The sequence below is a fragment of the Dendrobates tinctorius genome, unplaced genomic scaffold (assembly GCF_039654945.1).
Source record: "Dendrobates tinctorius isolate UK_male_01 unplaced genomic scaffold, ASM3965494v1 ptg000035l, whole genome shotgun sequence".
Taxonomy (NCBI): domain Eukaryota; kingdom Metazoa; phylum Chordata; class Amphibia; order Anura; family Dendrobatidae; genus Dendrobates; species Dendrobates tinctorius.
In genome coordinates, this window is record NW_027361703.1 from 1,837,217 (window position 1) to 1,859,386 (window position 22,170).

Here is a 22,170-nt window from a genome sequence, read left to right on the forward strand (position 1 = left end):
CATATTGAGCTGAATTAATCTCATCCTATTGGTTCGACCCCAGACAATAGTCACTTTCATGTAGCCCCTTGGGATAATTGCTGCCTCCTGCTCTAAAACATTGGTTTCCTGAGATCTGACCAAACCTTGGTGTAATATCTATACAAGAGACTTTGGATTAATTTGCGTGAGGTTTATAAAGGAGGGGAATGACTCCATCCTGAAAATGAAATCTGTGCAGCAAAATTTTCCCCATTTCTGGCTTGAGGTTGTTAGTAACGCTCCCGCCTGATAAACCACAGCTGTTTTGCAATGGTTTGAGCTCATCTTCCAGCAATAACCCGCCCGGTGTAAACTGAGCTGTACTCTGCCCTGTTATACTTAGGTTGTGCAAGCCTGTTGACAGTCTGGTGTTTTATGGACCCCTTGTCCAATGCTATTATTTTATATCCGATAAACCGCTCCTGATATCTCGACAGCCCCTTGCCATCTTCCCACTATTATAACGATAGTGTCTTGGGAACCCAAGGAGAATTTGCTGCTGATCACAATTAACCCACTGGCACTAGGCTGTGTTCAAGGTTTGGGAGCCAAAATCTCAGTCATGGGGGGGGGGGGGATTGAAATATTCTTTTCTTTGCATCTACCCACATATTCCATTGCCTTCTGTACATTGTCACATGCCACACACCGCTTCTCTATCCTTCACTGAACAAAGGCCTATGTATTTATTTGACAGGTCACTTGTCTTGCCTGTGATAATAAGTCTAATACCATAGAGCCCTTCTGGGACCTGTCACTGGAGTTTCCTGAGAGGTATCACTGCAACGGCAAGGAGACGGCCTCCCAGCGACCCTGCCTTCTGACTGAGATGCTGGCTAAGTTCACGGAGACGGAGGCACTAGAAGGAAAGATCTACGCCTGTGACGAGTGCAACAGTGAGTAGATGCAGTATGTATTCACAAGGATATTCTGATCTAAACCCAGGAATAATAGACCTGCTCTGCGTTATGCTTTCTCTTTTCTTCTGCACCACTTATACATGTTATAAATCTGTAAATGCCCCTAAAATAGAAATCAGACAGTAACCTGTGTTGTCATTGACCATCTTGTTGGCTTTTGATGAATTTAAAGTAAAGATTGAACAGGTGTAAAAGAATCTACAAACTGTATTTGGGTTTCTGCATCCAGTGACAGCAGCTGGGTGCACTGTCACATGGACATTAGCTCGTCCTTACCGGGGGGGCTGTCCCTTGGTAAAAGGTGAGGGGCACAGCACATGGAGAAGAGCTGCGGCACCTCCATTCTATTAATATACTGGACTGCCAGGGTCAGCTCTTGCCAATCAAAGGGAGCACTTTTAAAGAGGACCTGCTGCCTAGTCAGAAGTGGTCAATTTATCCCATTATTTTATTCTTGCTGTTACACGTAGTATTGTTTTTTTGTTTGCATGTTTTAACACCTTAGTGACCAGCAATATATTTTTGATTGACTTGAGATCTAAATATCACATCGCTCCCAACGGGTGAAAATTCAGTAGCTGTACTCTATATCTGACTTTATAGAGAGCGATATATAATCTATATCTATCGTATATAGTGTGTGTGTGTGTGTGTATATAATATAATCTCTACATCAGCCACGATCAGAGTTGGCACCAACCATGTCTATTTAACCGCTTAGGTTCTGCAGTCAATGACTGGCATCTAGATGGTTAACACAGGACGCGGGGGGGGGGGCTCTTCCTTTTAACCTCACTGTCAGGAATTATAATTGTGTAGTCCTGATGCTCGTCATGGCCAAATTATGGCTTTAGAGTCTGCCAGCTATAGCGGACAGAGGTTAGCAAAATTTAGGTGGTAAAAATAAAAAAATTTTCATTCCTGTCGTGCCACTGCATTAAATCACCAAAGTCGTTAATGTATCTGATAAGCTTTAGGAGTATTAGTTTTAAAATGGTATCATTTTTTTTTTGGGGGGGGGGGGGAGGCTTCCAGTATGTGGGTGCACTTCAAAACTGAATATGTCCCTAAAAGATACATTTTGTAAATTTCCTTGAAAAGATGAAAATTTGCTGCTACATTTTAAACGTACTAACAAAATAAAAAATTACAAATGGTGCTGATGTAAGGAAGACATGAGGGAAATGTTTATAAACTTTTTTGTGTCACATGACTGAACGGGATAATCATTCAAAGTTTGAAAATTGCAATTTTTTTTAAAAAATTGGCAAATTTCTAATATGGTTTTAAATAAACAGAAAACATCGACTCAATGCTAAATTTAACAAAGTGTCATAAAAAAAAATCTCAAAGCCACTGGGAAATGTTTAAACATTCCAGAGATATTGCCACATAAAGTGACACTTCAGATTTGAAACATTTGGCCTGGTCAGTGGGGTTAACTCCACAATCCAATTTCAGAGATGTTCTTCTTTTCAGTTAGTGCTGCTTTTTATAGTATTTACAAATAGTGTGTTGCTTAAAGAGAAGCCTAAGGGTATGTGCACACTCTGCGGATTCCGCTGCGTTTCCGCAGCGGTTTTGGCCGCTGCGGACCCGCAGCAGTTTTAGCTGCGGTGTACAGTACCATTCAAATGAACGGTAAAAAAAAAACGCTGTGTAGACGTTGCGGAAAAATCCGCGCGGATTTGCTGCGGTTTTGAAACCGCAGAAAGAATTGACATGTCAATTCTTTCTGCAGAATCCTATCTCCACCATTGTGGAGATGGTCAAACCGCAGGCAAAACCGCAGATAATCCGCAGGTCTTTTGACCTGCGGTTTATCTGCGGTTTTTGCAAAATCCGTGCGGATTAATCCGCAGCGGATTCCGCAGCGTCTGCACACACCTTAAGGCCATGTGCACACAATGCATTTTTTCTGCGGATCCGCAGCGGATTTTACCGTGCAGAAACGTTGCATATCCACGTTGTGATGTACAGTAGCATGTTAATCAATAGAAAAAAAAAAAACCCGCTGTGCAGACGCTGCGGTTTTTTCCACGCGGTTTTTGTGCGGTACAAAAAATGCAGCATGTCACTTCTTTTGTGTGGTTTTACACCTGCTCCATTCTCCAAATCCGCAGGGGGAAAACCACACAAAAACCGCAAAATAAAACAGGAAGAAATCCGCAGGAAAAATGCAGGTTATTTGACCTGCGGATTTCTTCAAATCTGTGCAGAAAAAGCCGCAGGAAAAAAAAAGTACACGTGCACTTAGCCTAAAAATACCACCCCACTTAAAACTGTAATGACCAGAAAAATTAGCACTAAATAAACGTCAAATCTGTAGAACTAGAAAAAAAATCAGGATCAGCGGGAATAAAATGAAAGCAAAAATTGTCCACTAAATATGGTGACAGGTTTTTTTAACCCCTTAGGCTAGTTTCACACTTGCTTTTTTTTGCAGCGCGTTTTTCCCGCAAAAAAACGCATTAAAAAAATGCATACAAACGCTGCGTTTTTTTCCAGCATTTTAATGCGCATGCAGGAAAAAAACGCAGCGTTTTTGCGCGTTTGTATGCGTTTTTTGTGCGTTTGCGTTTTTTTACAGATTTTGGAAAAACCCCACAAAAAAGAAAAAACAACCATTCAACAACACACAAGACCAATGGGACTTCATTGTGGGTGTGGTATGTTAATATATATACACCCTGTCTACAGTATTCTTCACATTTGCTTGATTCTTCTCGTGACCATGGATCTGCGCTGGAAGAGTTTTCACTTCAACTTGGATTTGGACATCGCGATGGCTCAGGCGTATGCAGTTGCTTGCCATGAACAAAGGAAGAGAGAGAGGCAGCGAAGACGGCGGCGTATGTGGATACATCCGATTGTTGAACTCCGGGAGAGCCGTGGGGCATACCATACCCTCTACAGCGAGCTCCAGTCAAACCCGGAGAAATTTACAGATTATATCCGGATGTCCCACGAAAGTTTCATGGATTTGCTTGCTCGTGTCCAACAATCCATCCGGAGACAGGACACACAGCTCCGTCGTGCGATTCCTCCTGAGGAACGGCTACTGGTGACATTACGGTATGTTTTAAAAACAAAGGGGTGTGGTCTGATGTTTTTTTTTGTAAATTTAGTATTCAAAACCTTGGGTAATTAGTTTTCGTGAATGTACTAATATTTTTTTTATAGTTTTTAAAAATAATATACATAAATATTAATTTTACTTCTTTGTCTGTTCACAGATTCCTGGCGACTGGAGAAACCCTATCCTCACTACACTTCCAGTACCGTATTGGAATCTCTACCTTGTCTGGAATTGTTGCTGACACCTGCCGGGCTCTCTGGAATGTTCTTTGCCCAGAATTTATGCCCCTGCCCACCGCTGAAAAGTGGATGGAAATTGCTGACAAATTCTGGACAGTATGCAATTTTCCCAACTGTTTGGGAGCTGTTGATGGGAAACACATACGGATCATCAAACCCCAAAGAACGGGATCTGAGTACTATAATTACAAAAAGTACTTTTCAATAGTACTCATTGCAATTGCGGATGCCGGATGTATGTTTGTAGCAGTGGACATTGGAGCATTTGGCCGTGGTAATGACTCGCAGGCTTTTAAAAACTCAGACATGGGCCGGAGGTTGTATGGCAACCAATTTAATTTCCCTATGCCACGGCCTCTTCCTCACACCGAAGCTCCGCCACTGCCCTTTGTAATGGTTGGCGATGAGGCTTTTCAAATGTGCGGAAACTTACTGAAACCCTACTCCAGCCGGGACTTGGACCACACCAAAAAAATTTTTAATTACAGGCTGACCAGGGCCAGAAGAACTGTCGAGTGTGCTTTTGGGATTCTTGTTTCCAGATGGCGAATTCTGGGCACGGCCATTAATCTTAAACTTGAAACAGTCGATGAGGTGGTGAAGGCCTGTGTGGTTCTACATAACTTTGTGATGGCTAAAGAGCACCCGACCTTTGAACTGGACGATGATGCTCCTAACCCATTGCCTGAATTCACTCAGCACACTCTCAGGTCATCCGTTGAAGTTGGCCAAATGAGGGACAAATTTGCGGCCTACTTTATTTCTGATGTAGGACGGGTGCACTGGCAAGATGAAATGGTGTAATGTTGTTGTTTATGGTAATAAAAATCCTTATTTGATACCATTACTGAGTGCACTATATTTTTTAAACTCCGATTAATTAAAAAACTTCCCATGTATAACTGAATTTTGTTATGTTCACACACCTGGGCAGGTAAATACACATACGAGTTAAAATGCAGCATTGCTAGTCTGCGTGAAATATATTGGAATGAGCAAAGCTGCAGGCCATGAATCAGGAAACCATTTTTTTTCAAGATAAAATTGTGCAAATAGTTTAAAACAAAGTATGTGATTTTCTCAAAACACAACACTCAAAACCCAACCCCAATGAAAGTCCATGGGGAATACAAGTCAGCATTGAGTGGATGAATGTAATCTGCTCCATTAAAAGTTATTACACTAGGCCTTTGAATTGACTATACTAGGCCGTGGTATTTCAAATATGAGTATACTAGGCCTTGGGGCTAGTAGTATAGTAATATGTGAAATACCACGGCCTAGTATAGTCATACCAAGGCCTACTGTTATAACTCGATTTTTAACAACTAGCATCTTGTTTCAACAAAAACAAACTGGTGAAACTAGAAAGAAACTTATTTTTTAGACAAGTTTCAACAGTTTGTTTTTCATGAAACCAGATTCTATTTGGTAAAACTAGAGTTATTACACTAGGCCTTGGAATGACTATACTAGGCCGTGGTATTTCAAATATGAGTATACTAGGCCTTGGGGCTAGTAGTATATGTGAAATACCACGGCCTAGTATAGTCATACCAAGGCCTACTGTAATAACTCGATTTTTAACAACTAGCATCTTGTTTCACCAAAAACAAACTGGTGAAACTAGAAAGAAACTTATTTTTTAGACAAGTTTCAACAGTTTGTTTTTCATGAAACCAGATTCTATTTGGTAAAACTAGAGTTATTACACTAGGCCTTGGAATGACTATACTAGGCCGTGGTATTTCAAATATGAGTATACTAGGCCTTGGGGCTAGTAGTATATGTGAAATACCACGGCCTAGTATAGTCATACCAAGGCCTACTGTAATAACTCGATTTTTAACAACTAGCATCTTGTTTCACCAAAAACAAACTGGTGAAACTAGAAAGAAACTTATTTTTTAGACAAGTTTCAACAGTTTGTTTTTCATGAAACCAGATTCTATTTTGTAAAACTAGAGTTATTACACTAGGCCTTTGAATGACTATACTAGTCCATGTTATTTCACATATGACTATACTAGCCCTTGGGTTGGTTTTTAACATGTATTTACCCATCAGTGTTTGTGAGTGGCGCAAACAACATTAATGAAACTTATTAATGGTGAACCACAAATGTAAATTTATTTTTTATCACAAAAAAAAAATTTAAAAATTATTTTTTACGGCGTTTGGGGGCAGATGGTTTCAATTTGGGGGTGTGCAGGGAATATGCAACACTTGCAGTTGAAGACGGTGTTTGAGGGGAAGGGGCAACAAAACTTGTGGGGGAAGGTAGTCCAGTTAAGGGAATTAAACTTGGAACACTTGTAGGAGAGGAAATCTGTTCAGTTACATTAGTTGTAATGGCATGTCGCCGTAGGCTTGTGTGCCTGGACCGACTTTGGCCCAATGCCCGCCTTGATTGATTTCGCCTTGAAGTAGGGGCAAATATGGAATGTAGGTCCCCCGTCTGCTGGTATGGCTGCTGCTGCAGAGGTTGCGGCTGCTGCTGCAGAGGTTGCGGCTGCTGCTGAGGTGGCGGCTGCTGCTGAGGTGGCGGCTGCTGCTGAGGTGGCAGCTGCTGCTGAGGTGGTTGCTGCTGCTGAGGTGGTTGCTGCTGCTGCTGAGGTGGCGGCTGCTGCTGAGGTGGTTGCTGCTGCTGCTGAGGTGGCGGCTGCTGCTGAGGTGGCTGCTGCTGCTGAGGTGGCGTCTGCTGAGTTGGCTGCTGCTGCTGAGGTGGCTGATGCTGCTCTTCTTGTTCAGTGCTCGTCCTTGCAGGAGGACTGGTGGCGGCAGTGATGGCCCAGGTTTGCAGAGTGGTGGTGGCAGGGCTACTACATGTTGTTGTAGCGGCAGGGCTGTTCCATGTTTGCCTAGTGGTGGCTGAGCTCCACGCATGCATGGGATTGGCGGTGGTGCTCCAGACAGGAGCAGCGCTTGCCATGGTGGTGTCGGTGAAGTGACCAGCTGCACTCAGACTTGTGGTGGTGTAACGGTGGGTGTCCAGCCTTTGAAGAGAGGTGTCCGTGCAGTGGTATGCAGCACAAGTCGGTAGTGAGGTGAAGCGAGTCAATGGTGGCACAGGTGGAAAGGACACCACTGACTGCTGACCGTACCGATTATGCTGCATAGCCTGCAAGAAAGCATTGTTGCAGGCCTGCAGCACATTCAGCTGTTGATCAGGACTAAGGTGTTCCGCCATGCCCTTTTCAATCTTACTAAAAAAATGGTGTGCTGGTCTGTTGAGGTCGGCCTCCAGACGGTCAAGGCGCTGTTCTACAGAATTGAAGCGGTGTTCAAAGTGGTTAAAACCACGTTCCATGAGTGCAAAACCGCTTTCAACTCTGTCGGACAGTGACTTGAGGCTGGAATTAAATGTCTCGCTCAAATGCATAAACTCGGGCAAGACATTCCTGTCCAAGGCCCTCTGCCGCTGGCGGGTAGTGCCCGCATAACCAGTGGCAGAGACCTGGGACAGGGGAACACCTGATGGCCCAGCTTCCTGGTCACCAGCTGTGTGTGTGTGGGACCTGCAAGGTGCTTCCTGGCTGTCGGATGGCTGGGACGGGTCAGAGGACGTCCGACGAAGGACCGCTCCAGGGCCAGGTTGCAGGGTGCTGCTCCAGGTGCTGTGGAAGAAAGGAAAATCATTACTACCATGCCTTTACAAGAAGCATCAGCTGTGGATTAGAAAAACACAGATTAATAAAAATAAAAACCCAAAATGTATAATACTTACGATCTTGTGGCAAGGACCGGTCTTAGGAACTGCAACGCGTGATAGTGACGGTATCTAGTTCTGGTCCTTGACGCAGATCCACTGCGAACCTGGCCCTCAGCACGAACATCACTGTTGAAGCGGTCCTTGATCGAACGCCAACGTGTTCGGACTTTGTCCACTGTTGATAAAAAAAAACAGTGCCGTCAAGTACAACAGTCACTGCGGCACAATGTAGCAATACAATACTCAAAGCAGTCACTGTAGACCACGATGACACTGTTGGGTTTCCTGCTAGAATACGCCTAGCACGAAACCCAACAGTGCCGTCAAGGACAACAGTCACTGCGGCACAATGTAGCAATACAATACTCAAAGCAGTCACTGTAGACCCCGATGACACTGTTGGGTTTCCTGCTAGAATACGCCTAGCACGAAACCCAACAGTGCCGTCAAGGACAACAGTCACTGCGGCACAATGTAGCAATACAATACTCAAAGCAGTCACTGTAGACCACGATGACACTGTTGGGTTTCCTGCTAGAATACGCCTAGCACGAAACCCAACAGTGCCGTCAAGGACAACAGTCACTGCGGCACAATGTAGCAATACAATACTCAAAGCAGTCACTGTAGACCACGATGACACTGTTGGGTTTCCTGCTAGAATACGCCTAGCACGAAACCCAACAGTGCCGTCAAGGACAACAGTCACTGCGGCACAATGTAGCAATACAATACTCAAAGCAGTCACTGTAGACCACGATGACACTGTTGGGTTTCCTGCTAGAATACGCCTAGCACGAAACCCAACAGTGCCGTCAAGGACAACAGTCACTGCGGCACAATGTAGCAATACAATACTCAAAGCAGTCACTGTAGACCACGATGACACTGTTGGGTTTCCTGCTAGAATACGCCTAGCACGAAACCCAACAGTGCCGTCAAGGACAACAGTCACTGCGGCACAATACAGAGCAGGGAAATACTCACTAAACGCCTTTTTGGCGGATGCTGTGGCGCTGTCCCAGCCATCCATCAACGCTGCGGCCACCTCATTCCATAGCCGCCGTGTCACCACATTGTCCTTGTACAGCCGGTCACGGCTGTCCCACAACGGCGAACGCTCCTGGACCAGGCTGATGAGCTGCTCATTATCCAGGTAGACGTCTTCATCCCGTTGTGGAACCTAGACAAAACACATTCATTAGAATAATCAAATTTAAATTGACTAAAAAGTTACAAAAAAAGAAAAAAAAAAAGAGTAAAAATAGAAGATAAAAAAAAAAAAAAACATTACAAATCATTTGATACTTACATTACGTATCACCACCGGGACTTGGCTTCGCTGCTCCTGCTGTTCGCCCTCACTATTCCCGTCCGCAGATGATGATGACGATGTCTGAAAGTTGAAAAAAACGTAAGAGATTTGGAGAAGCAGCAGATATACTTACCAGATGCACGAAAATAATCACCTCACGGTCTGCTTGCGCCAATTCCTGCCACGATGGTGAATACTCCGATTCTGAAGACATACTGCATGTAAAAATAATAAAAATCATTAGTACATACATAATTTAAAAGGACAGGCATATAATGTAATATACTCACATTCTTCGCTGATATAATGTGTTCTTGGTTGAATGTCTGCTCTTCAATCTGTCTAGTGTAGTAGTGGCAGAGTTTTGGCAGGCACCTCCTTTATATAGCCTTTTTTTTTTGGACTTTAGAAGATTCTAACTAGGATAAAAAGTGGACACCACCCAAAAAACGCTGCGCTAAAAAAGCGCATACCTGCGCATGCCAGTGCGCACGTATGCGCATCCATAGGCTATAATGGCCATTTTTAGCGCAAAACGTGCGCATACGTGCGCATGCGATTTTTTTCAAGGGCCAAAAAATGCAACATGCAGCGTCTGGAAAATACCATCGCACACCCCAAAAAAACGCAGCGCATGAAAATCGCATACATGCGCTTACAAGTGCGCAGGTATGCGCACCCATGTTAAATATAGGGGAAAAATCGCATGCGCACGTATGCGTTTTTTTCCAGCGCTAAAAAACGCAAATGTGAAACCAGCCTAACCAACATATGAAGTACTGGTACGTCATACGCCGGCTCTCTGACTTTGTTGACCGACTTTGATGCAGGATTGCATGCCGAGCTCACATTTCCCAGCAAATGATGGCTGATTTAATCATCCATCACGTGCCTGTAACAGCCGCAGGTGAATCGGAGCTCTGCCCACTGCTCTTTACCTGTTAAATCCCGCTATCAATCTGACATCGGCATTTAACACTCACCGACAGGCCTGCGCGAGATTCCACACGACAGAAGAGGGTCTGCTGTTAATCCACTTGTCTGTAATTACGATGCTGCTGTGAAAGCCATCCTGTGGCTGGCGTTCATAGGAAATCATGATTTTAGCTATGCATAGCAGTGTTGATGTACTGCTATGTTGCTAGACGATCACAGCAGTGCTGTGGAGTCAGTCGGATTCCATTTTGGTGGAGTCTGTATAATATGGACTCCTAGAATAGATACTGCATTGAACTACTGTACCCAATTATGCGATTAATGCTTTTTTTCAGAACTATCCTAAATTCTTATGAAATGTTCTGTTCCTAATCCAAGGCTCTGGGCTTTTAGTTGCGATGTATCTGTGCTGCACTTTACGTACATGCTCAGTAGTGAAGCGCCTCCTCTACAGATCAGCATTTTGCTGTCATGAAGGTCATACTGTAAGGTCATACATTAGGCTTGTAAATAAACAACGTTCTCCTAAGACATTGTTATAATGTGACCCCGGAGCTGGAATATTTATTGTGCTGCGTGCGAATCACTCTAGAAATGATGGGTTTAATGGGTTATTTCAATTTTAAAATGGGCAGCAACTTTCCAGTTTTCTTTTTAATAAAGTTATGCACTTAGCCTTTAGATTTTTATTCTATACAGCTTTTTGCCTAGGTTACTGGCTGAACATGTGCAGTGTTTACAAGCTTTCCAATAATTTGTAAGCACTGCCCTGAAGCTGGCAAGCAGGAAGACGGGAGACAGAGGAGCAGTGCGCTACTGAAAAGAAAGTTTAAGACAAAACTTTTAATGCTCTTTTATAACTTCTGACCACTAACTGTCAATAGGGGATTAAGGGTTTTGTAGCTGCTTTTTATCAACACAGCAAAAAAGGCAGTAGTATTTACCTAGTTTCAGAACTAATGCAGTAAACAAGTAGACTAAAGATGGCGGCAACACAAGTGCAAAATACTGATGATGATTGCTTAGTATTAAAATTGCCCACACACAAAAGACATATAGGGTGCTGGTCACACACAGGTAGTGCAGTGTGTCTGGCTTGCATCCTATTTTGTGACGCCCATGAACGAGGGTTAAAAACATGATTTTTTTCGTTTTTTGCTAGCCCAGTTCACGTCTTGAAGGAATTAAGTGGTATTTAGGTAAAGAAGAAAAGTTGAATGTATTTTTATGTAATTTGCAGCAAAACGCAGGAAATTTTCATCAAAACCAGTTGTCCTTACAGAAGCCCAGAAACAACTGATGGTGTGTGGCCTACCTCAAGTTCTGAGACTGCATCTCAAGAGGTTCAGGTGAAGAACAATATTATGTGTGATATTGGTTGTCATAAGTGTTACTGCCTTGGTCCTCAGCCAAGTATTCGGGGTCTGTTCTTATTTTATTCTTTATCCATACACCATTACAGAGTTGGATAGATTTAGCAAGTCATATTGTCCAACACATCCAATCACAGGGCAGCTTTCATTTTACCAGAGCAGTTTAAGAAATTGAATCAGAGCTCTGATTGGTTGTCTTGATAAATGAGGCCCAGTGTTTTTAGTTGTGCCTATCATAAAAAATGCTATGCATGAAGAACTACAGAAGTGATATTAAGACCTTTTTCCCCCCTTAGGTGGTCTGGTCGCAATCATCGGGAGAAAATCGGCGTGCATGTCCAGTTTGGTCAGATGCTAAACATGGAGCCATATTGCTGTAGAGAATCTACTACAAGCCTGAAACCGGATTCTTTTATCTATGATTTGTCTGCTGTAGTGATGCATCATGGGAAGGGATTTGGTTCTGGGCATTATACGGCCTTCTGCTATAACCCAGAAGGAGGTAATGAATGTGCTGATTTTCAGTTGCAGAAATTTTGGCAATAAATCCATTGATGTGATTGCTTCCATACCTGTTAGATTTCAAGTCTTCCTGAGGGAGAGCCAGTATATAGTTCTAACTTTAAGGCACGGTTTTCAAAAAGCACGTGTGTCCACGTTATGATCCCTCTCCGTTATTGAAAACAAACCATACATTGTTACTATAATGCAGGCACTTTGGTTACTGTATCTTTGCTCATTAAAGAGGACCCGTCAGAAGGTCAGTACTGTCAAGTTTTATTCCAACTGCTCCTGAATGTTCAATTTTTTTTTTTTTAGTTCTAAATCTGCCATAGTGTTCCAGAGATATTTTGTTTTAAAGTTATTTTTATATAAAGATCATGGAAATTTGCAGTAAATAGACCCTTTTTCTCTCTCACCCATGACAGCACCACGGAGAGAGGGGTCCGCCCATCAAGGACAGGAACCTACAGATAAAAAGGTGGCACCTCTCCTCCGCCCCAGTTGGGTTCTTGTCCTTGATGGGTGACCTGTGGAATCAGCAGCGGCAGCAGCTTACCTTAATCAGGAATCCAGGGCCTCCCATCCGTGATCTTGACAGCGGGGAGGCCCCTGTCGCGGCGGGGTCGGTTCCTGAAGCCGCCACCGCTGCAGCCGACGGGCTCGACAGGGTGAGCGGGGAGGAGAGGACCAAGCCGCCGCTCCGGAAAGGAGGCTGGGGGAGACCCGGGACACGCGTCGGCAGCACCACGGTACAGAGGTGTACCAATTTGGCGCTGCCCCAGAAATGGAGGAGACGACTTCCGGGTCCCCACGGTTGGCGCATGCGCGCTCCCCGGGGCAGAGAGCTGTGCAGGCTGGGAGAGGAAGTGACGTCACGGCCGGGAAATTTAAAAAGGAAAGCGCTGAAACTACTCCTTGCTGGAAGCATCTTGTAAGTATGGAGGACAGCGACCAGCAAGGGGAGCAGCCTGAGCAGCAGCCTAAGCAGCAGCACAGGCAACAGCAACACCACCGTCACTGGCAAAAGGAGGAGGACAGGCGCGAGGGCCGGTCCAGTAGACACTCCTCGCAGCGCAGCAGGTCGGCTGCAAGGAGCAAGTCACCTTCCTTGGATCAAACCCGTGAGGGACCTGAATCCACCTCCCGAACCGGTACCTGCTACCGCGCATACTCGGGTGAGTGATCTACGTGAATGTTCAACATTGCAATAGACTTCTTTTCCCTTATTAGGGAAAGAAGAAAGAGAAAACAAAGAACAGGGAATGACCCACCTGTAGCAGAGCCCTAACAGCTTCTTGGGATAAAAATCTCTGCGAATCCTGCATACAGGAAGTTCTTTGTGATGAAACCCCGGAGTACGCCTCGGATCTAAGAGCTGTAATCCAATCGGAGTTTGAGTGCCCTTTCATCGCTAAAACACAAAGGGAAAGCAAAAAAGAGGGATGTAGTAGCAGGCTTCCAGTCAGAGATCTCAACGTCAGGGGAGGTTACCTCACAGACTTCGGACACCGACTTGTCATCCTCAGACGAAGAAACGGGGGGCCGTCACTGTTTTTTAGATGAGGTAGACATGTTAGTAAGGTCTACCATGGGGCTGGCAGACCCTCGGCCTGATAGATCAGTCCAGGACATAATGTTTGGGGTACTGGGCCAAAAGAAACGCAGAGTGTTCCCGCTAAACGAGAATGTACAGGGCCTGATAAAAAAAGAATGGGAAAGACTGGATAGGAAGAACTCCATGGTCCCTTCCCTTAAGAGGAAAATATCCATTCGACGAGGTGGTGTCCACGTCTTGGGACAAAGCCCCAAAACTAGACGTAGCGGTCGCCAAGGCCTCAAAAAAATTTGCTCTCCCCTTTGAGGATATGGGTACTCTAAAAGACCCCTTAGATAAAAAGGCTGATACCTTCCTCAAGGGCACTTGGGAATCAGCTGGGGGAAATCTTAGGCCAGCCATAGCGGCAACGAGTACCTCCAGAGCCCTCATGTTATGGGTGGATCAACTAGAGAAACAGTTAAGGGAAGGTACACCCAGGGAGAAGATCCTGGAATCCATTCCACTAATAAGGGGAGCGGCAGCCTTCTTAGCAGACTCATCAGCTGATTCAGTAAGGTTGTCATCCAAGGCAGCAGCCCTGTCAAATGCAGCCCGAATAACAGTGTGGCTCAAATGTTGGCCAGGGGACTTACAGACTAAGATGAAGCTATGCTCCATCCCCTGCGAAGGAAAATTCCTATTCGGAGAGACACTGGATGACATCCTCCAAAAGGCAGGGGATAAAAAGAAGGGATTCCTAAACCTGGGTCCTACAGGCTTTAAAAGGTCCTTTCGAAACAAAAAGTTTTTTCAGAGGAGACCCCCGAGAGAACAGAAATGGGATGACAGGAGAGATAGGGGGTTCTTCTTCGGTATCTCGTCCCGAGACAAGAAACCCTCCAAGTGACTGTTTGCCAAGGGTGGGAGGAAGGCTAAGCCTTTTTCTCCCAGCCTAGAGGAAAATATCAAACAACCCTTGGTTACTAAAGCTGATAGGATCAGGCCTAAGGATAGACTTTCTCTCTTTCCCACCTCAAAAATGTGGTAACTCCACTAAGATCTTCAATACGAGAACAAAAAGCTCTCGAAAAAGAGGTCCTAAGCTTACTAAGCAAAAGAGTCCTCCAGGAGGTTCCCCTGCAGGAGAGAGGCAGAGGGTTCTACTCCCCGCTTTTTCTAGTGACCAAACCGGACGGTACCTTCCGGACAATTATAAATCTAAAAAGGCTAAACGATTCAAAAAACAGAAGTTCAATGGAATCAATCAAGTAAACCACCAAAATTCTCATCCCACATTGCTTCATGACAGTATTAGATCTCAGCGATGCGTACTATCACGTCCCCATCCACAAAGACTCCAGAAAATACCTCAGACTGGCGGTCTCTATAGAGGGCGAAATAAGGGAGTTTCAATACAGGGCCCTGCCATTTGCAATTTCTATAGCCCCACGAGTTTTCCCAAAACTAGTAGCAGAAATGATGGCTCACCTAAGAGAGCAGGATATTTTAATCCCATATTTGGAAGACTTTTTAATAGCAAGCAACTCTGCCCAAAAATGCAGGGAACAGAGGGACAGGGTAATGAAAATTCTACAGAACCTCGGCTGGCTTCTAAACCTGAAAAATCGAGGTTGGAGCCCAGCATAGTTCAGGAGTTCCTAGAACTAACACTGGACTCAAACACCCAAGAGTGTTACCTCCCGGACTGCAAAAAAGAGAGAATTGTTCAGATGGTAGCAAGAGCGATTCAGAACCCTTCCATGACGCTAAGAAAAGCGATGTCACTACTACGGTCCCTCTCCGCCTGCCTACCGGCAGTTCAATGGGCACAGCTACATACGAGAGATCTCCAATGGGATGTATTAGCCAACCAGTTAGCATTAGGAGGTCACTTGGAAGGTCACGTTACACTAGACTCAAACTATTCATTCCCTAGCTTGGTGGGGAAACGTAGGCAACCTATCCCAAGGGATTCCCTGGGTAATAAAAATCACACACATAATTACCACGGATGCCAGTCCCATGGGATGGGGAGCACATAGCAACAAGGTGGCTCAGGGGGAATGGGGAGGTCAGGAATTAGAAGCCTCCTCGAACCTAAAGGAACTATTGGCAGTAAGTTATGCCCTAACACACTTCCTACCTGTGCTGCAGGGTCATCACGTCCTCATATTGTCAGACAATTGGGTGACGGTGGCCTACATAAATCAACGGGGGAACCAGGTCCCGGGCACTGATGAACACATCCTCCAAAATCTTCACCCTAGCCGAGACAAGCCTACTATCCCTCTCTGCACTGCATATACGGGGAACAGAAAACCAGAGAGCAGACTTTGAGTCGCACCCAGTTACACCAGGGAGAATGGGTCCTAAAACAGTCCATTTTTCGGCAGATTGTAAAAATGTGGGGAACCCCGGACATAGATCTGTTTGCCGACCACAAAAAACAAAAAAGTGGAAGCATTTTGTTCCCTAGACCCCAGGGGAAATCCCCGGACCCTGGATGCGTTTATGCTCCGGTGGACACCGGGCCTAATGTATGCCTTTCCGCCGACCATTCTCAAACCCGCAGAAATAAGAAAAGTCAGAGAGGACAAAGCAAAAATGATACTAATAGCCCCCTTCTGGCCAAAAAGAACTTGGTTCTCCTGGCTGAGAATACTGTCAATAACCGACCCTTGGGTCCTACCAGATCTCCCGGACCTACTGTCTCAAGGACCAGTGTTACACCCTTGGGCAGTGAACCTCCATTTAACAGCATGGAATTTGAAAGGGCACTGCTGAGGGGGAGGGGGTTCTCCGAAAACCTGGTTTCTACACTACAAAAGAGTAGGAAACCGATCACAACGAGAGCCTATGGGAGAACTTGGAGGAAATTTCTGTCCAGCTCCGGGGCAAGGGTTCAGGATGGAGTCCAGATTGACAAAATTCTTGAATTTCTGCAAAAGGGTTTAGAACAGGGGCTGGCGACTAACACATTGAAGGTACAGATGGCGGCCCTAGGTGCCCTTTATAAACAGGACGTGGCAGGCAACCCTTGGGTAGCACGGTTTATTAGGGCCGCAGCCAGGTCTAGACCAATACTTACCCAGAAATTACCATCATGGGATCTAAACTTAGTACTAGCTGCACCAACAGGGCACCCATTCGAGCCCATCCAGTCAGCACCCCTAAAAATCTTGCCATTAAAAACTGTACTTCTAGTGGCCCTAACATCCGCTCGCAGGGTGAGCGATATTCAATCTCTGTCAGCAATGCCACAGTTCACTAAAATCCTAGACGATAGTCATATTGAAACCTGATCCGGCATATCTACCTAAGGTAGCAACACACTTTTCATAGATCCCAAGAAGTAGTCCTTCTTTCCTTCTGCCCAAATCCTAGGAATAGGGGAGAGGAGAGATTTCACACCCTAGACGTGAAGAGGTGCCTAGTTCAGTACTTAGAGGCCACCAAGGGATGTAGGAAGGAAGGCTCTCTTTGTGTGTTGGCAGGGACCTCGGAAGGGACTCAAGGCATCCAAGAGTACCCTAGCAAGATGGATAAGGGATGCGATTGCCCTGGCATATTCATCCAGTGGGAATACCATCCTGGAGGGGTTAAAAGCTCACTCTACAAGGGCAATGGCGACCTCATGGGCAGAAAGATCAGAGGTATCGATAGAACAGATCTGTAAGGCGGCCACCTGGTCAACACCTTCTACCTTTTTCAGACACTATTGTTTAGATCTAGCCTCTACATCTGACCTGACCTTCAGGAGAAGGGTCCTTCAGGCGGTGGTCCCTCCCTAAGCTACCAATCTCTGAAATTCTCTCCGTGGTGCTGTCATGGGTGAGAGAGAATGGCTTAGTTACTCACCGATAACGGTGTTTCTCGGAACCCATGACAGCACCCGCTTATTCCCCCCCTTCACGTGTGCGGTGAGTACGGTTTACTGTGTGTAGAGTGTTTTCGTTTAGACACTGTGCTTCTTGATAATATGCAATATTATGTTATGTATATACTTTTGTTGTTAACTAACCTGGAGACCCTCTGATGCTCTGTAACCAACTGGGGGCGGAGGAGAGGTGCCGCCTTTTTATCTGTAGATTCCTGTCCTTGATGGGCGGAACCCTCTCTCCGTGGTGCTGTCATGGGTTCCGAGAAACACCGTTATCGGTGAGTAACTAAGCTAATCTCGGGAACTGTATGATGGATTTATGAAAAATGAAGTGCGGGAATAAAATAAAAGAAAAACTGTCATCTTGACCTGGGGACAGGTCCTCTTTGGTACTTCGTTGGTCTCTGCTTATAGTATCTGTAGTTAGTGTTCTACCTGATTATGGACTGCATGGTCTTAGGCTAGTTTCACACTAGCGTTTATGAGCGCAGCGACGGCCTGCGCACGGCCGCCGCTAAGCCCTGCCGCGCCCCGCCGGTAGCTCCGCCCACCGGCGCATGACGTTGCATGCGCCCTGCGTCCCCTATCTTCATCACAGGGGGCGCAGGCCGTGCGCAGTATGCGTTTGGCGGCGCATGCACCTTTTTGACGGTGCGCCGACGCAACCAAACTGCAGCAGGTTGCGTTTGGCGCAGGTCGGCGCACCGTCAAAAGGACGCATGCGCCGCCAAACGCATACTGCGCACGGCCTGCGCCCCCTGTGATAAAGATAGGGGACGCAGGGTGCATGCAGCGTCATGCGCCGGTGGGCGGAGCTACCGGCGGAGGTGCGGCAGGGGGCGGGGCTTAGCGGCGGCCGTGCGCAGGCCGTCGCTGCGCTCATAAACGCTAGTGTGAAACTAGCCTTACTGAGCTCCACATGGTAAAATTCTAATAGTCCAAATCAGTGGCTATTTCCTAGGTCAAACCCTGGATTTGCATGAGCACTATAAAATGTCCTCATACTCTTACCAGTTAACCCACACAAAGTTCTGGAGTAAGAGGTCCCAGGCCATTAGGGTCAGGAATAGAAAGGCAATGCCCAGGGATCTGGAAATTCTGTGGCAGTGCAAGATGGACCTATGTCTTATCAAGCACTCTAGTGCTTTTAAAGGGGTTGTCCAGTGCTAATGATTAACCCCCAAACAACTCCATGTGGTCTGAAATATAAAAAAAAGCGTAATACTCACCATACAGATCCCATGTTCTCTCGTACTGCTGATTCTTTGGTCCTTTCAGATTGGAATGAAGAGATGTAGCTAATAAACTTAGCACTCAACGGATGAATAAGAAGTCATTTTTAATGCAGTCCAAAATATAGTACATACAATGCAGACGTTTCAGTCATGTATCGACCTTCATCAGTGTACCGACTGCAGTCCGTATATATGTGCTCAGTAGGGTGACCGGATCTCATATGGGGGGGAAAAATGTCAGAATCTTGTTCGTCTGGACCCCACAAAACGATTCCCCTTTCCAGATATTGAGAGAGCCAAAATTTGAGCTTGATCAAACGACGTTAACCCGTGCCGCTCGTCGCTAAAAGTTTGAAAAAATCCAAATTGAGGTATTTTAAGATTTAGGTATTTTGCATAGTCTGTTAGACTATAAAGAATGTGACAACAACATTGCAGAAATAGCCCTGACCAAATTTTCAAACCATTTGTGGTATTTGAATGCAGAGTTGGTGGGATTATAGTTTTTTGATCCCACCATTACAGACAATGAAAAGTTGTTAATGGCTAATAAATTGCTCAGTAGCACAGATGAACCATCAGAGCACGCTAACCTACATGAGTTGATAATTTTACATAGTTATCTAATCTATTCTAGAGCTTTTGTTAAAGTAGTTTTTGAAACGTCAGAATATAATGCTCGGCATTTGCTTACAACTTGCAGGACATATTGCTTTTGTTCTTCATCTTTTGTCAGAAGGTCGTTAAAGTCGGTTACTTCCTACCTCTTTTAATTTTTCTTTCCTAACTTTTGGATTTACAACCCTAGCGTGCTCTGATGGTTCATCTGTGCTACTGAGCAATTTATTAGCCATTAACAACTTTTCATTGTCTGTATGACATAGTTGTCATGGGAGATTTCAACTATCCAGACATTTGTTGGGAATCTCTCTCAGGCAAAACTAACAGGTCAAGGAAATTCTTATCCTCTCTTGCTGACAACTTTATCTTCCAAAAGGTAAGGGAGAAAACAAGGGGAACTGCTACCTTGGATCTAATCCTTATAAACAGGGAGGAAATGGTTGAGGAGGTAAAAGTGGCTGGGACCCTAGGAGGTAGCGACCATGCTATTTTAGAATTTTGGATAACTAGAGGCGGAAGAACTGTGAAGACTCAGACGTCAAGGTTAGATTTCAGAAAGGCAGATTTTAAGGGATTCAGAAAGAGAATTGGAGGAATCCAATGGCTGGATATCCTTAAAGACAAAAATGTCCAGGAAGGATGGGAAATCTTGAAAAATGAAATTCTCAAAGCACAGTTAACAATTCCGAAAAGAGGGAAGAATAGGAAGCAGTTAAGGAAACCAGGATGGATGAACACAGAACTTAAGCACATGCTAAAAAGGAAGAAAAAAATGTTTATAAAATGGAAAGAGGGAGGCATATCTAAAGAAGAATATAATGCTGTCTGCAGAACCTGCAGGGCACAAATCAGATTATCTAAAGCTGAAAATGAATTGAGGCTTGCAAGAGATGTCAAAAGCAATAATAAAGGATTTTGGGGATATGTCAAAAGTAAAAGAAAAGTCAAAGATGCTATAGGATTTTTACAGGATGAAAATGATGAAATGGTAAGACAGGATGTTGAGAAGGCTGAACTTTTAAATTCCTATTTTGCATCTGTTTTCTCTCAGAAAGGAAATGTAACATCAACTGTTATTCACTGTCCTATTAAGGGAATAGAAGAATCCAGGATATCTATAAACAGAAAGATAGTGAGGAAACACTTAGCTAGCCTAAATGAATTCAAGTCTCCAGGTCCAGATGAATTACACCCCAGAGTACTGAAGGAGATAGCAGAAGAAATTTTTGAACCCCTCTCTATAATCTTTGAAAATTCTTGGAGAACAGGAGAAGTGCCAGAAGACTGGAGAAGAGCAAATGTTGTTCCTATCTTCAAAAAGGGGAAGAAGGTGGACCCAGGTAACTATAGGCCGGTGAGTCTGACTTCTATACCAGGAAAGATCTTTGAACAAATTATTAAACAACATGTATGTCAATACCTGGATAAGAATGAAGTGATTAAACAGAGTCAGCATGGGTTTGTAACTAATAAGTCATGTCAGACTAACTTAATTTCCTTCTATGACGGTATCACTGATTGGGTGGATCAAGGAAATGCTGTAGATATAGTATATCTTGACTTCAGCAAAGCATTTGACAAAGTCTCTCATACAATCCTTATTGAAAAAATTACTACGTATGGAATGGACAAGGCAACTGTTAGGTGGATTCATAACTGGCTTAGTGATCGGACCCAAAGAGTGGTCGTAAATGGCTGCACATCCAGTTGGAAGAATGTCTCAAGTGGGGTACCACAGGGCTCTGTCCTGGGCCCTGTATTGTTCAACATCTTTATCAACGATTTAGATGAAGGAATTGAGGGTAAACTGATTAAATTTGCTGATGACACAAAGCTAGGAGGGATAGCTAATACTAGAGAAGAGAGAGAGAGGATTCAAAAAGATTTAAATAAACTGGAGAAGTGGGCAGCAACAAACAGAATGGTTTTTAACAGGGAGAAATGCAAAGTACTACATCTGGGCAATAAAAATGGAAAAAGCATATATAGAATGGGAGGAATAGGGCTAAGTGACAGCACATGTGAAAAAGACTTGGGTATACTAATAGATCACAGACTGAATATGAGTCAACAGTGTGATGCAGCAGCAAAAAAGGCAAATGCAATTCTAGGATGTATTAACAGAAGCATACAGTCTAGATCACGTGAAGTCATTATTTCCCTCTACTCCTCTTTGGTCAGACCTCATCTGGAATATTGTGTCCAGTTTTGGGCACCACATTTTAAAAAAGACATCAACAAACTGGAGCAAGTTCAGAAAAGAGCGACCAGAATGGTGACCGGTCTGCAAACCCTGTCTTATGAGGAAAGGTTGCAGGATTTGGGAATGTTTAGTTTGCAAAAGAGAAGACTGAGAGGAGACTTAATAGCTGTCTACAAATATCTAAAGGGCTGTCACATTGTAGAAGGATCAACTTTATTCTCATTTGCACAAGGAAAGACTAGAAGCAATGGGATGAAACTGAATGGGAGGAGACACAGATTAGATATTAGAAAAAACTTTTTGACAGTTAGAGTGATCAATGAGTGGAACAGGCTGCCACAAGAAGTGGTGAGTTCTCCTTCAATGGAAGTCTTCAAACAGAGGCTGGACAGACATCTGACTGGGATGATTTAGCGAATCCTGCTTTGAGCAGGGGGTTGGACCAGATGGCCCAGGAGGTCCCTTCCAACTCTACGATTCTATGATTCTATGATTCTATGTAATGGTGGGATCAAAAAACTATAATCCCACCAACTCTGCATTCAAATACCACAAATGGTTCGAAAATTTCGTCAGGGCTATTTCTGCAATGTTG

The 22,170-nt window shown here is 44.5% G+C and overlaps 1 protein-coding gene across 2 annotated transcripts in view; it reads left to right on the forward strand.

Moving 5' to 3' along the window:
- USP44 (ubiquitin specific peptidase 44) overlaps window positions 1-22,170 on the forward strand; it is a 63,689-nt gene that overhangs the window by 39,330 nt on the left and 2,189 nt on the right. The window contains exons 3-5 of one of the 2 annotated variants that reach the window (XM_073573202.1): window positions 719-917; window positions 11,505-11,571; window positions 11,892-12,097. In XM_073573202.1, coding sequence (XP_073429303.1) covers window positions 719-917; window positions 11,505-11,571; window positions 11,892-12,097 — 472 coding nt within the window. Of the gene's footprint in view, window positions 1-718; window positions 918-11,462; window positions 11,572-11,891; window positions 12,098-22,170 lie in introns of both variants that reach the window. The other variant, XM_073573201.1, reaches the window with a different exon arrangement.